At 38.7% G+C, this 12,800-nt stretch overlaps 1 protein-coding gene across 1 annotated transcript in view; it reads left to right on the top strand.

The window, feature by feature from the left end:
- Positions 1–12,800, top strand: part of MAPK1 (mitogen-activated protein kinase 1) — a 112,052-nt gene that overhangs the window by 80,701 nt on the left and 18,551 nt on the right. The window contains exons 5-6 of the mRNA XM_043558225.1: positions 5,642–5,756; positions 6,062–6,193. Of these exons, the coding sequence (XP_043414160.1) occupies positions 5,642–5,756; positions 6,062–6,193 (247 nt within the window). The remainder of the gene's footprint in view (positions 1–5,641; positions 5,757–6,061; positions 6,194–12,800) is intronic.

Genomic DNA, 12,800 nt, shown 5'->3' with positions numbered 1-12,800 from the left:
AAACCAGGTGGCAAGCATTGAAGGCTGCTATGGAGATTGAGATTCAGTATTTTTAATATATCATTTGCAAATAATATATGAATGAAGTGTCATATTTGAGAAAGTAAGTGGGCCCGACATACTTCTACATCCAATACTTCAAATTAGGAGATTTTGAACTTAATTCCTCTGTTGGTTTGCAAACTGCCCCAGTACAAGGTGGGCAAGGAGAAACTGAAGAGGCAGAGCACTCCAAATTGGTCATGGCAGTTTTAAGAAGTAAAGGAACTTATTACAAGTTTTGTCTTGGGCAGCTAGCTGCAAGGTGAATAGATCTCCGCACTCACCTACCAAAACTTAAAAGTTTATGTCCAGGCCTTAACTGGCTGTATCACATATGCTGCCCAGATGGTCCGAACAATAGTTCTCTCCCAGCTACATCCTTGAAAATGGCGCCACTGTGGTAACAGTGGGCAGAGCGTGTATCCCAAGGAATAGGGGAGGGAGCGAGGAGCCTCCTGTTGTCCAGGTTCAGCTCAAGGGTCAGCTGTTAGTCACATTGTCTTGGTGACCTCCTTCAGCACCGTCTACTGTTAATGTAATGTTAAGATACATGAAAAAAAGCAATAAAAGTAGACATTGGGCCTTGTGTCTCAGCTCTAGGAACCAGAAATCCACCCAGGAAGCTTAAAGGGAATTAATTAGCCCATGGGGTTTATTCTCTTCCTCCATCGTTTATAAATAGAAGGGCTTGAGATGAACACTAAGTTGCTTTGTGAGGAAATGGAATTTGTTTAAAGCAGTTAGTTATTCTTGATATACATTTGTTCAGTTAAGTTATAAAAGTAAAATTGCATTAAAATAAATTCCATTATAAAGAAAGATTTGGTGTAACAGATGTTTCAGAGAAGAAAATGTCGTGTTGATTCTTATAATTCTGTATTACACATAATCCCAAATAGTAGGTTCTTTCTTTGGACTGGCCATGTGACAGCCATTCCAAACCAGAAGCATTTGCATGCACGTGTGCAGTGCCTGCTGGTTGTAAGGGAGAGCTGTCGGTGTGTTTTTTATCCTGGTGCCTTCATGGTCTTGCAGCCTCCATTCCAACTTGAGATGACTCTACTGTCTTCACCCTCCAGAGGGAAATAACCAAACAATGTGGCCTCTGTTCCACAAGGTGCCCAGCACTTCCTGCTTGTAGAGTTAACTATAATCAAAACTGAGTGTGAATTATTTTTTATTTATAACACCTCTAGACTGAGAATGTTACTTCTAGTGCTCTATTCATTTTTTTATTATTATTAATTTAGAACAATTTTCAAACCCTTACAAGAATTGAGAGTACAGTGAACACCCATATACCCCTTCCCTAGGTTCACCAGCTATTAACATCTTACTACTCCCTTGCTAGCTTTTGTCTCTGCCTGCCTCTCTCCCTCCCTCCCTTCTCTGTTTCTTTTGTCAAACTTTTTGGCACTTCACAACATAAACTGCTTTACTACTAGACCCTTTGGGGCATACTGATACTCATTAAAGGGGGAGAGTGTTCTTTCCCCACAGTCATAGTACCCTTAGCACACTGAGACAACCAGCATTAATTCAGTGATATCCCAGTTATCCCACCCAAAAGTTCTTTACAGCTGTTTTTGTCTTATTTTCACTCTGTGATCTAATCAAGTTTTGTGCGTTGTGCTCACTCTAGAACATTCCTCCCACCCTTTCTGTCTTCTTCATGACCTTCAATGCTTTGCAGAGTACAGACTGGTTCCTTAGGATTCAGTTTAGGTCACATTTTTCTGGCGGGAACCCCGCAGGTTCTTGGAACTCATGTGTACGGAGCTCATGTTACCCAGCAGGCTTACCAGGGTGGTGTTTCCCTTGGTGACTCCTGGTCTCTATCACTTATATTGGGGGTGGCAAAATGGTAATTTTCCAAATGTATTGTTCCTTCTACACTAATCTGTTGCCATTTTTCTTTGAAGAGCTTTCTCTTTTTTTCTTTCTCTTCCTATGTCTCCCACCTTTGTTTTTAAAACATTATTATAGGGGCACCTGGGTGGGTGGCTCAGTCAAGCGTCTGACTCTTGATTTCAGCTCAGGTCATGATCTCGCAGTTTCGTGAGTTTGGAGCCTGCTTGAGATTCTCCCTCTTTCTCTCACAGTCACACAGTCTCTCTCAAAATAAACTTTTAAAAAAGCCATTATTATGGATTCATGAAATATGTGCTGTCCATTATCACCTTTTTATTTTTATACTTCTATCGTCTCCATTTTGACAGGCTAGAGTGCTCTATGTGTGTGTGTGTAACATTTTATTTTCATAGCTTCCCACTTGCAAGAAAAGTATAAGGCAGTAGTTCTCAAACATTCAAGCGCCAAGACCCCTTCACTTTCTTAAAAAGTATCAAAGATCCTAAGCAAGATTTGTCTATGTGGTGTCTGTCCATCAGTATTTGCTATATAGAAATTAACACTAAGACTTTTAAAAAGTATTAATTTCTAAATAATAATAAACCTACTGCTTGTTAACATAAGTTTTATTTATAAAAAGTGTGTTTACTTTCCACCACAAAAACATTTTAGTTAGAAGAGGGGCGTTCTTTTCATTTTTGCAAATTTCATGTGGCCTAACAGACCATTGCTGGAATCTCACCTGGTTCTGCACTCTGTCTGTCCAGTAGGTTGATTTGGTTTAAGTCCAAGAAAAAGAGGCTTCACACAGATATGTAGTTGGGAAAGGGGGTATGTATGTTAGTCTTTTCAGCTTCTGTGGCTGTTCCTTTTTGATACTACACTGAAACTCAACAAAATGAAAAGTTAATTGTGGAATCTGAAACCATGCCACTGAACTTTTTGTACTGTCTTACTAAAATCCATTGGTCTACCTTACACTCACTGATGCATCCTTTGGAATCAAGCATTTGGAAAATACTAGTTCACTGGGTTATCCAGATCTTCCAGATGTCCTATTTCGTGAATGGTATCCTCTCATGTCATGTAGCATCTGGAAAAATTTTTTGTACACTTGTGAGAGAATGAATGAAAAGGAAAACACCTTAGAAGTACAAAATAATGTCACTCTTCAGATCCTTAGAGGGAAGCCGCATGGGACCCAGGACCACTTGCGAGAACTGGATAAACTTCTGTAATACTTCAGATCCACCTCAGATTCAGACTCACCAGTTCTTTACCCTTTGTCCCATTTGTTTTCTCATTCTCTCTCTATACATGTGTGTGTTTTTTTCCCTCTGAGTCATTTGAGAGTAAGTTGTAGATGTTCACCTTTACCCCTAAGCATTTCAGTGTGTATTTCCTTAGAACAGCAATTCTCATGTTCCCGAGGACATTTGGCAGTGTTTGGAGACATTTTCGGTTGTCACAACTGGGAGAGGAATGCTACCTACTGTCCATCAACTAGTTAGAGGTGAGAGATGCTGTTAAACATCCTGCAGTGTGCAGGACAGCCCTCACAGCAAAGGCTTATCCAGCCTAATGTGTCAGTAGTGCCAAGGTTGAGAAACCCTGCCATAGAAGGATGTTCCCTAATATGACCATAGTATAATGATCAAAAGTGAGAAATTTTTTTTAATGGGAAATTTAACACTGGTCCAATATCTACTGCACTGTATATATTCAAATTTTGGATATTGTCTCAATAATCACCTTTATAACTTTTCTCCCCCTCCTCTAGGCTCACACATTGCATTGTTTCTCTAGTCTCTTTTATTTTTTAATTTTTGTTGTTGTTGTTGTTGTGTGTGGTGTTTGTTTTTTTAGAGAAAGAGAGAGAGCACATGCACAAGCAGAGGAGGGGGAGAGGGAGGGAGAGAGAGAATCTCACACAGGCTCCACACTTAGTGCAGAGCCTGACACAGGGCTCGATCCCATGACCCTGGATGCTCAACCAACTGAGCCACTCAAGTGCCCCTCTCTAGTTTCTTTTAATCTATAATAGTTCCTCAGCCTTTTTTGACCTTGGCCCTTTTGAAGGGTACAGGTTGGTTGACTGTTTTGTAGATGCACCCCAATTTTGTGTCATGTTTTCCGGGCACGAATACCTCAGAAAACAGTGTTTTGTTCTCAGTGTATTGTATCAGGAGGCATATCTGGTTTATGTCTGTATTGGTGAAGTTCATGTTGATCTTTTGGTTAAATGGTATCCTCTCATTCTCCACCATATAATGGTGATAATTGTGGCTAATTATGACAATTATTATTAGGTCAATAGGAATTTGTGGGGAATACTGTAAGTTGTGTAAGTTCTCTTCATCATACTTGTAACCACTAGTTTTTACCATCCATTGATGATTTTGTAGCTCTATCATTCTTCCTTTGTTTTAGTTCTTTCCATTTATTAATTCATGTTTATTTTATTCAGTGGCTATTCCATAGCTGCCATTTTGTATTTGATGCTTAAATTGTCCCAGATTTTCTAATGGGAGTCACTTTGACATGGTCCCACTAATGTTGAGCATTTCTTTGCTTTGTTTTTTGGCACTAGATGCTCCAGGCTTACCTCCTAGTACTTTCTCTGTCCCAGACTTGGAGTAGCCATTTCTCCAGGGAGCCCTGGTTCCTTTTAGTTGCTTATTTTTTGTAAGTTTTTAAGTGTTCCTCTTCATTTAGTTTTGGCCCAAAGCAAAAGTTATTTTGGATTACAAGAATTTTGGGAATAATGACCTTGAAATTCAACCCCATTTTATCATAGCTGTAGATCTGACCATTGTTTGATTTTTAGAAAGTTTTTTTCTCTATTCATTTATCACTATACCAAGCTATCTTTTTTGCACTGTTGTATGATTTAGACATAATTATTCCAAATCTTTTTACAGAGTTCCCTTTAAAAGAAAATTTATACCTGGGGCACCTGGGTGGCTCAGTTGGTTAAGGGTCCAACTCTTGGTTTTGGCTCAGGTCATGATTTCATGGTTTGTGACATCGAGCCCTACATCGAGCTCTGTGCTGGCAGTGCGGAGCCTGCTTGGGATTCTCTCTCTCTGCCCCTCCTCTTCTCGCTCGCTCTCTCTCTCTCTCTCTCTCTCTCTCTCAAAATGAATAAACTTAAAAAAAATTATACCTGAAAATTGAATAGAAATATAAAACAAGAAATACGGATTGGTAAAATATGATGGAGCCAGCACATACTCCACCCACCTACCCCCCCAACAGAGATCAAGGGTTTTCAGCCTGACTTTTTTGAAAATGATTTTGTAGCAATCATTTGAAAATGTATAAAAATATTCTGGAGGTGTAGCAATGACTCTTCTTTTGAGTTGGTTTCCAGGTTTTCAAAATGAATAAATGGGCCATAGATGTCCTAAAGCAAGGGATGTTACTGCTTTTTCCAGCTTTAACTTACAAGGATTGTTTCTCTCAAATCATTTGAAAAAAGGAATGAAATATACTTTGGAAATTCTCACCTAATAATAAGTTAATCAGCTTTGAAGAGAGTAATAAAATCAAGTAATCTTGGTTGTTAACAGCTTATAAGAAAGATTACTGTTTGTATCTGCATGCTCTCTTCTCTTATTTCTGAATTATAGAACCAAAGGAGAAGGTAAAATCCCATGAGCCATGTACCTGTGCTGTTGGAGGATCTCACTTGTCATGTAACAAACATTACATATCCTTCTTAGTCTTTTCTCTCTTCCCACTGCAGGGCTATACCAAGTCCATTGATATTTGGTCTGTAGGCTGCATTCTGGCAGAGATGCTGTCCAACAGGCCCATCTTCCCGGGGAAGCATTATCTCGACCAGCTGAACCACATTCTGGGTAAGATTACTGAACATTTTAGGGGCTAGATTTACTCTGTTCACCTGCCCTAGTTTACATCAGAGGCACATCAGGAAACGAAGAATAGTTTTGACAACTCTTTAATCCAAGATAGATAATGAGTTTTAAATCTTGCTTGACTTCAAATGCTAAGGATCCTTATAAAAACTTGTAAAATAGAATGGTAAGCATGGGGGGACGTGGTGAGGAAACAATTAGTAGGATCTATTCTGCCCCATAGCTAATAGTGTGTGATCAGCCTCTGTGGGTCTTGATAATTAACAGCTAATTATTTTATCTGTTAGGTATTCTTGGATCCCCATCACAGGAAGACCTGAATTGTATAATAAATTTAAAAGCTAGAAACTACTTGCTTTCTCTTCCACACAAAAATAAGGTGCCATGGAACAGGCTGTTCCCAAATGCTGATTCCAAAGGTAAATATTATTTTATTGATTATTTTTCTTAGACTTCACTTTTTGTTTATTTCTTTGTTTTATTGGTTAAATTGTTAGGTCACTAGCCTGAAAAGTTAGCCTGTGGCAATTGGATAATGCCTTATTTAGTGCTCACTCTGTTGCTTTTTTCCTTTTATTTTCAAGCAGTGACGGTAGGGTAAGGGAGTGTGGGAATGACCGTCTAGTTTTCCACCTTTTCATTTCTTTGCTTTTTTATTTTTTATTTATTTTTTTAAGGCTTATTTATTTTTGAGAAAGAGAAAAAGCACAAGTGGGGGAGGGGCAGAGAGCGAAGGGACAGAGGATCCAAAGTAGATTCGGTGCTGACAGCAAAGAGCCCGATGTGAAGCTCCAAGTAACAAACTGCAAGATCATGACCTAAAGTGGAAGTCGGCTGCTTAACAGACTGAGCCACCCAGGTGCTCTTACTTTATTTATTATTTTTTAAATTTCTTAAAAAAATTTTTTGGGGCGCCTGGGTGGCTCAGTCGGTTAAGCGTCCGACTTCAGCTCAGGTCACGATCTCGCGGTCCATAAGTTCGAGCCCCGCGTTGGGCTCTGGGCTGATGGCTCAGAGCCTGGAGCCTGCTTCTGATTCTGTGTCTCCCTCTCTCTCTGCCCCTCCCCCGTTCATGCTCTGCCTCTCTCTGTCTCAAAAATAAATAAACGTTAAAAAATTTTTAAAAAAATTTTTTTTTAATGTTTTTTTATTTCTTGAGAGAGAGACAGAGTGTGAGTGGGGGAGGGGCAGAGAGAGAGGGAGACACAGAATCCAAAGCAGGCTCCAAGCTGTCAGCACAGAGCCCAACGTGGGGCTTGAACTCACTAACTGTGAGATTATGACCTGAGCTGAAGTGGGACACTTAACCGACTGAGCCACCCAGGCACCGCCCCCCTTACTTTATTTTTTTAAGTAGGCTCTATGCCCAATGTGGGACTCAAACTTACCACCCTGAGATCAAGAGTTGCATGCTCTTATGTTTACTTACTTATTTTGAGAGAGAGGGCACATGGGTGCGAGTGGGGGAGGGACAGAGAGCAAGAGAAAAAGAGCAAGAATCCCAAGCAAGCTCTGCACTGTCAACACAAAGCCTGACACGGGACTTGATCTCATGAACTGCAAGATCATGACCTGAGCTGAAATCAAGAATTCAATACTTAACCGACTGAGTCACCCAGGCCCCCCTAATTTTTAATTGTAGTTGACATGTAATAATAAATTAGTTTCAGGTATACAACATAGTGATTCCATAATTATATACATTATAAAATGCTCACCACAATAAATGCATTACAGTATTATTGACTATATTCCCTATACTGTGCTTTTCATTCCCATGACTTACTTATTTAGAACTAGAACTTGGTATATCTTAATCCTCTTCACCCATTTTGCATATCCCCCAACCCCCCTCTTTGTCTTTTTTTTTTTTTTTTGAGAAAGAGTATATGACCAGAGGGGCACAGAGAGAGAAGGGGACAAAGGATTCGAAGTGGGCTCTGTGCTGACAGCAGGTAGCCCCAGGCTCAAACTCATGAATCATGAGTTTATGACCTGAGCTGAAGTCAGATGCTTAACCTGACTGAGCCATCCAGGTACCCACTCTTTGCTACTTTTTAACTTAGATAAAGTTCACATTTTTAGAATTCAGAAAGTTGAGGAGCTTGCAAAACAGATTACATATTTTTCATCTTGTCATTTAATAATTTTTCAAATCAGGTTTTTTTGAAGAATAATTTACAGAGTAAAATTCACCCTTTTTAGTTGTGTGGGTCTTTGAATTTTAACAAATGTATGTAGTCACATTAAGTGCCATCACAGTCAAGATATGATGGAGTATTTTCATTGTCCCCAGAAGTTCCCTCATGCCCCTTTGTACTCATTTCTCTTCCCTAGTCCCTGGCAATCCCGATCTCATTTCTCTCCCTATAGTTTTGCCTTTTCTAGTGTGTCATAGAAATGTAGTCATCCGGTTATATAGCTTCTTATGTCTGGATTCTTCCACTCAGCGTAATGCATTCGAGAGTTATCAGCATTATTGCTTGTATCAATCTCTTCATCCAATGGTGTTGGAATAATTAGACATTTGTATGCCCCCCCCAATAGAAACCTAAAAATGGAGCATAGCCCTAAACATAAGGCCTAAAACTGTAAAACTTTGAGAAGAAAACAGAACAGAACCTTCACGACCCTAGGTTAGGCAAAGATTTCTTAGATAAAACACCAAGAGCGCTCATCCATAAAAGAAAAAGGTGATAGATTTCATTTTGCCCTTTTGTATTTTAAGTTAACTTTGTTTAACAATTATGTTATCCTTTATTCCCATGTACTATGTATCTGTTAAATATATTGGCTAATTTCTTTGCTTGTTTTTTAATAGGTAGATGTTTTTAAATTTTTCATACTATTACAGAATTGTGGTAGGCAAGATAATGACCCCATTGCCAAAGATGTCCACATCCTAATCCCCAGGATCTATGAACTTGTTAGGTGACATGACAAAGAGGAATTAAGGTTGCAGATGGAATTAAGGTTGCTCATCACCTGATTTTAAGACTGGGGAGATAATTGTGGATTATCTTAGTGAGCCCACTATAATCACAAGGATCCTTGAAAGTGGAAGAAGGAATCAGAATAGGGAACCAGAGAGAGAGAACAGGTTGCCAGCACCTTGGTGCTTGTTCTTCCATAGCTTTATCTCCATACATATACATATTTTTACCTAAAATTTACTTTTTATAAATTATTATTAATATAAGCTAACATTTTTGGTAAAAATTCAAGAGTCTTGGGAATATTCATCTAAAAAGGTGAAATTCTTTTGTAATTATTCCCTAAAGGTCACGTTAATGTAATTGTGTCTGAGTATCTTTCCATGTCAGTGCATAGAACTGACTTGTCTTTAATGATTTTAAAACATCTCATCCAGTCTTCTCTTGCAAATTCAGCTTTTTCTGACTTTTGTTCTTTTGTGTGTGTATATCTTTGTGTGTTTAGTTTAATAACTGTCAACTTAGATGTTGAATTTGTTATTATATACTGACCTGAGTTAAGGTTCAGAAACATTTGGTGGTTTAAAATTGAATTCTTTTTGGATGTAGGAGGAACTGTCTTTTAAATTTTCTGATATAAAGGTAGTATGTTATCCTGAGAGACAGTTTAGTAATATAGGAAAAAAAGAAAGAATAGGTAAGAGAAGAAGAAATACTCTTAATTACATAATCCCAAAATAACTTTTATTTTGCTGCGCCAGTGTGTGCATAGCTTTTACTTATTTATTTGTAATTATATAATTATATATGTAATTACGTATTATAATGCTATTTTAAGTATAAGATGTTTTTAAAATTATACCTTCATAAACATTGCATATGTTACTGATGAGATTTGGTTTGTATACTAGAATGGGTTTGTATACTGGAATGTCCCAAGCATCTTACCTAAATCTTATATTCTAAGTTGCCAAAACTGCATAATTAAGACTTTATAATATCTAGACCTCCAGGCTTCCCTCCTATTTATTTCTTCACTCTTTTTTATTGTTAGTTGTGATTTATATCAAATTATGTGAGGTTTTTATTTAGCTTATTGTCCCTAGGTTAAAGCTGTGAACTTTGAGATTGGTTCATTTAGATAACAGTTAACATTACTAAAATCCAGAAAGTTAATTTTGAAAGGTAAGCTTTGGATGAAAATAATGAAGCAGGGAAGGACTACAAATAGAATAAATAAAATGGAAAAATGGGAGTTGGTAGTGCTGGAGCAAGCAGAATAGTATCATGTGTTAGGAACATGCACTTTCCAGCCAGACCTCCTGGTTTCAGCCACTTACTGAATCTCAAACAAACTACTTAACCTCTCTGAGCCTCATCTCATTTTTCCCATTTATAAAATAGAGTTAGTAATAGTACATGCATCACAGGGTTGTATGCAAGTCCAGACCACTGCATTTGTAGGTCTGGATTCTGAGATCTCAAGACTGAATTTTTTTCATTTATACATCTTGGAGATCTTTCCGTATCTATAGTTATGAAGGGTGGCTACATAGTATTTATTATTCCTTTGTAGGGATGACCCAGAGTGTCTGTAACCAGTCATGTATTGGACATTGAAGTTCACTTCACTTATCTGTTGCTGCATAACAACCACTCCACAGTTTGGGGCCTTGTAACGACCACCATGTATTTGTTCATAAGTCCATTGGACTGGATGCAGCTCCGTGGGTCTGCTTTTGTGGGTCCCACAAGTAGCATGGTCTAAGGTGACCTCACCACATCTTACAGTTGGTTCTCCTTTGTGCCATTGCCTATCATCCTACAGTAGACCAGACTGGGCTTCTTAGGATGACAGAAATATTCCAAAAGAGAAACAACAGAAAAGCTGCACAGTCACAAAATAGGAGACACTTCTGCCACAATCTATTGGTCGAAGCAAATTGCAAGGTCAGCCCAGATTCAGGTGGTCGAGAAATAAATCCACCCATTGATGTGAGGAACTGCAAATAATTTGTGGCCGTAGTTAATCTGCCACCTGCCTGTTTCTAGTATTCTACTGTAATGTACATAAATTCATTTATTTAACAAATAGATCCGCGTGTACTGTGCCATCAAGAGTTCTACGGCCCTGGACTTAGAACAGCCATCAGACTGATTACCTGCCTGCAGGGAGCTAATAGTTTGAAAGATCAGTAATTATTTTCTTTTTCCCCACTCATAACAGTAGAAAGCATTAAAAGTTTGATGATCCACCATGTGGTCAAGGCTGTGGGGCAAATGGATGTTTGTTCAGAGACAGCTAATGGTGTGTAAATTGGTTGAGTCTCTCTGGAGGGCAGTTTGGCAGTTCTGTCACACATCTTTTGTTCCAGCAATTTTGGGTATTGAACTTTTGGATCTGCCAAGCAAATGGGGGAGAAGTGGCATTTTAATTTGTTTTTCTTTAATTAGACTGATGGGGGCACCTGTCTGGTTTAGTCAATAGAGCCATGTGACTCTTGTTCTCAAGGTGGTTAGTTCAAGCCCCACAGTGGACATAGAGCTTACTTTAAGGAAAAAAAAAAAAGTTTGAGATAGAATATTTTTCACATGTTTGTTGGAGATTCCTGAAATCTGAATCCTTTGAACCAGTAGTATTGTAGATTTTTCTTTAAAGGAGTCTAGCTTAGGATTCTCTCCAAAATTACTCCAGTTAGGGGGAAGAAATGATTATTATTCAGCAGATGGTGCTGGGCTAGTTGAATAACTATTTGGAAGAAAATCTGTTTAAATCATTACTCACACTTCAAAGTGAATTCAAAAAATTGATAATTAAATACATTTTAAAAAATCATACTAGGGGGCACCTAGGTGGCTCCATTGGTTGAGCATCCGACTCTTGATTTTGGCTCAGGTCGTGATCCCCAGGTTGTGGGACTGAGCCCGGCATTGGCCTCCTCACTGAGCATAGAGCCTGCTTAAGATTCTCGCTCCCTCTCTCCATGCTCAGACGTGTCCTCGCTCACACACACACACACTCTCTCTCTCTCTCTCTCTCTCTCTCTCTCTCTCTCTCTAAAAAAAAAAAAAAAATCACACCATTAAAACCCAGCAATATTTTGGGGCACCTGGGTGGCTCAGTCAGTTGAGCATTCAACTTTGGCTTAGGTCATGATCTCATAGTCCATGAGTTCGAGCCCCGCATTGGGCTCTGTGCTGACACCTAGAGCCTGGAGCCTGCTTCGAATTCTGTGTCTCACTCTCTCTTTGCTCCTCTCCCACTCATGCTCTCTCTCACTCTCAAAAATAAACACACAAGAAAAATTTTTTTTAAAAAACGATGGAGTGTTCAGTATTTTTCTGATCTGCGTGGAGAAAAACCATCTTCCTAAGCTGTAAAAACAAACCAAGAAAACAAACAAAAGAAAGATAGATTTTATCACATAAAAATTTAAAACTTAAAATAAACTAGAAGTGTAAGCAATAGGTATAAAATGTTCCAAATTGAATAACATTTGAAGGATCCCTTTCTTAACTATTATGTTAAGGCAACATAGCACCATGGTTTAGGCTGTGTGCTCCAGAATCAGCCTCCTGAATTCAGATGGGCCCCACCTCCTCAGATCTTTGACTTTGGACAAATTATTTAACCTGATTCACAATTTCCTCATCTCAAAATTGGAACAAATTGTATTTCCCACTTCATAGGGTTATTTGGAGACTTATATGAATTATTAGTTTATTAGTGTTAGACTCGTGATTAATATATTATTAGTGTGTAAAGAACAGAGAGAAATCTAAGACCTCAGTGGATAAATAAATGAGCAAAGGATAAGAACACACAATTTACATGGAGAAATAGATGAGGAAAAGAAGGAAGAATATTTTGGGGAGTGACAATTGAGACTTTAGTTTGGGCATAATAAATTTAAGGACACCCATTCAGAAACAACCTAAATGCTAAATGTTAATTGAATGGTTAAGGAAACTCTAATGCTTCTACTTAAAAAGAGTGTCATAGGGGCGCCTGGGTGGCGCAGTCGGTTAAGCGTCCGACTTCAGCCAGGTCACGATCTTGCAGTCCGTGAGTTTGAGCCCCGCGTCAGGCTCT

Source organism: Prionailurus bengalensis, chromosome D3, assembly GCF_016509475.1.
Source record: "Prionailurus bengalensis isolate Pbe53 chromosome D3, Fcat_Pben_1.1_paternal_pri, whole genome shotgun sequence".
Taxonomy (NCBI): domain Eukaryota; kingdom Metazoa; phylum Chordata; class Mammalia; order Carnivora; family Felidae; genus Prionailurus; species Prionailurus bengalensis.
Note: the sequence above shows the minus strand (reverse complement) of the source record. Positions and strands in the feature narration are given on the sequence as shown.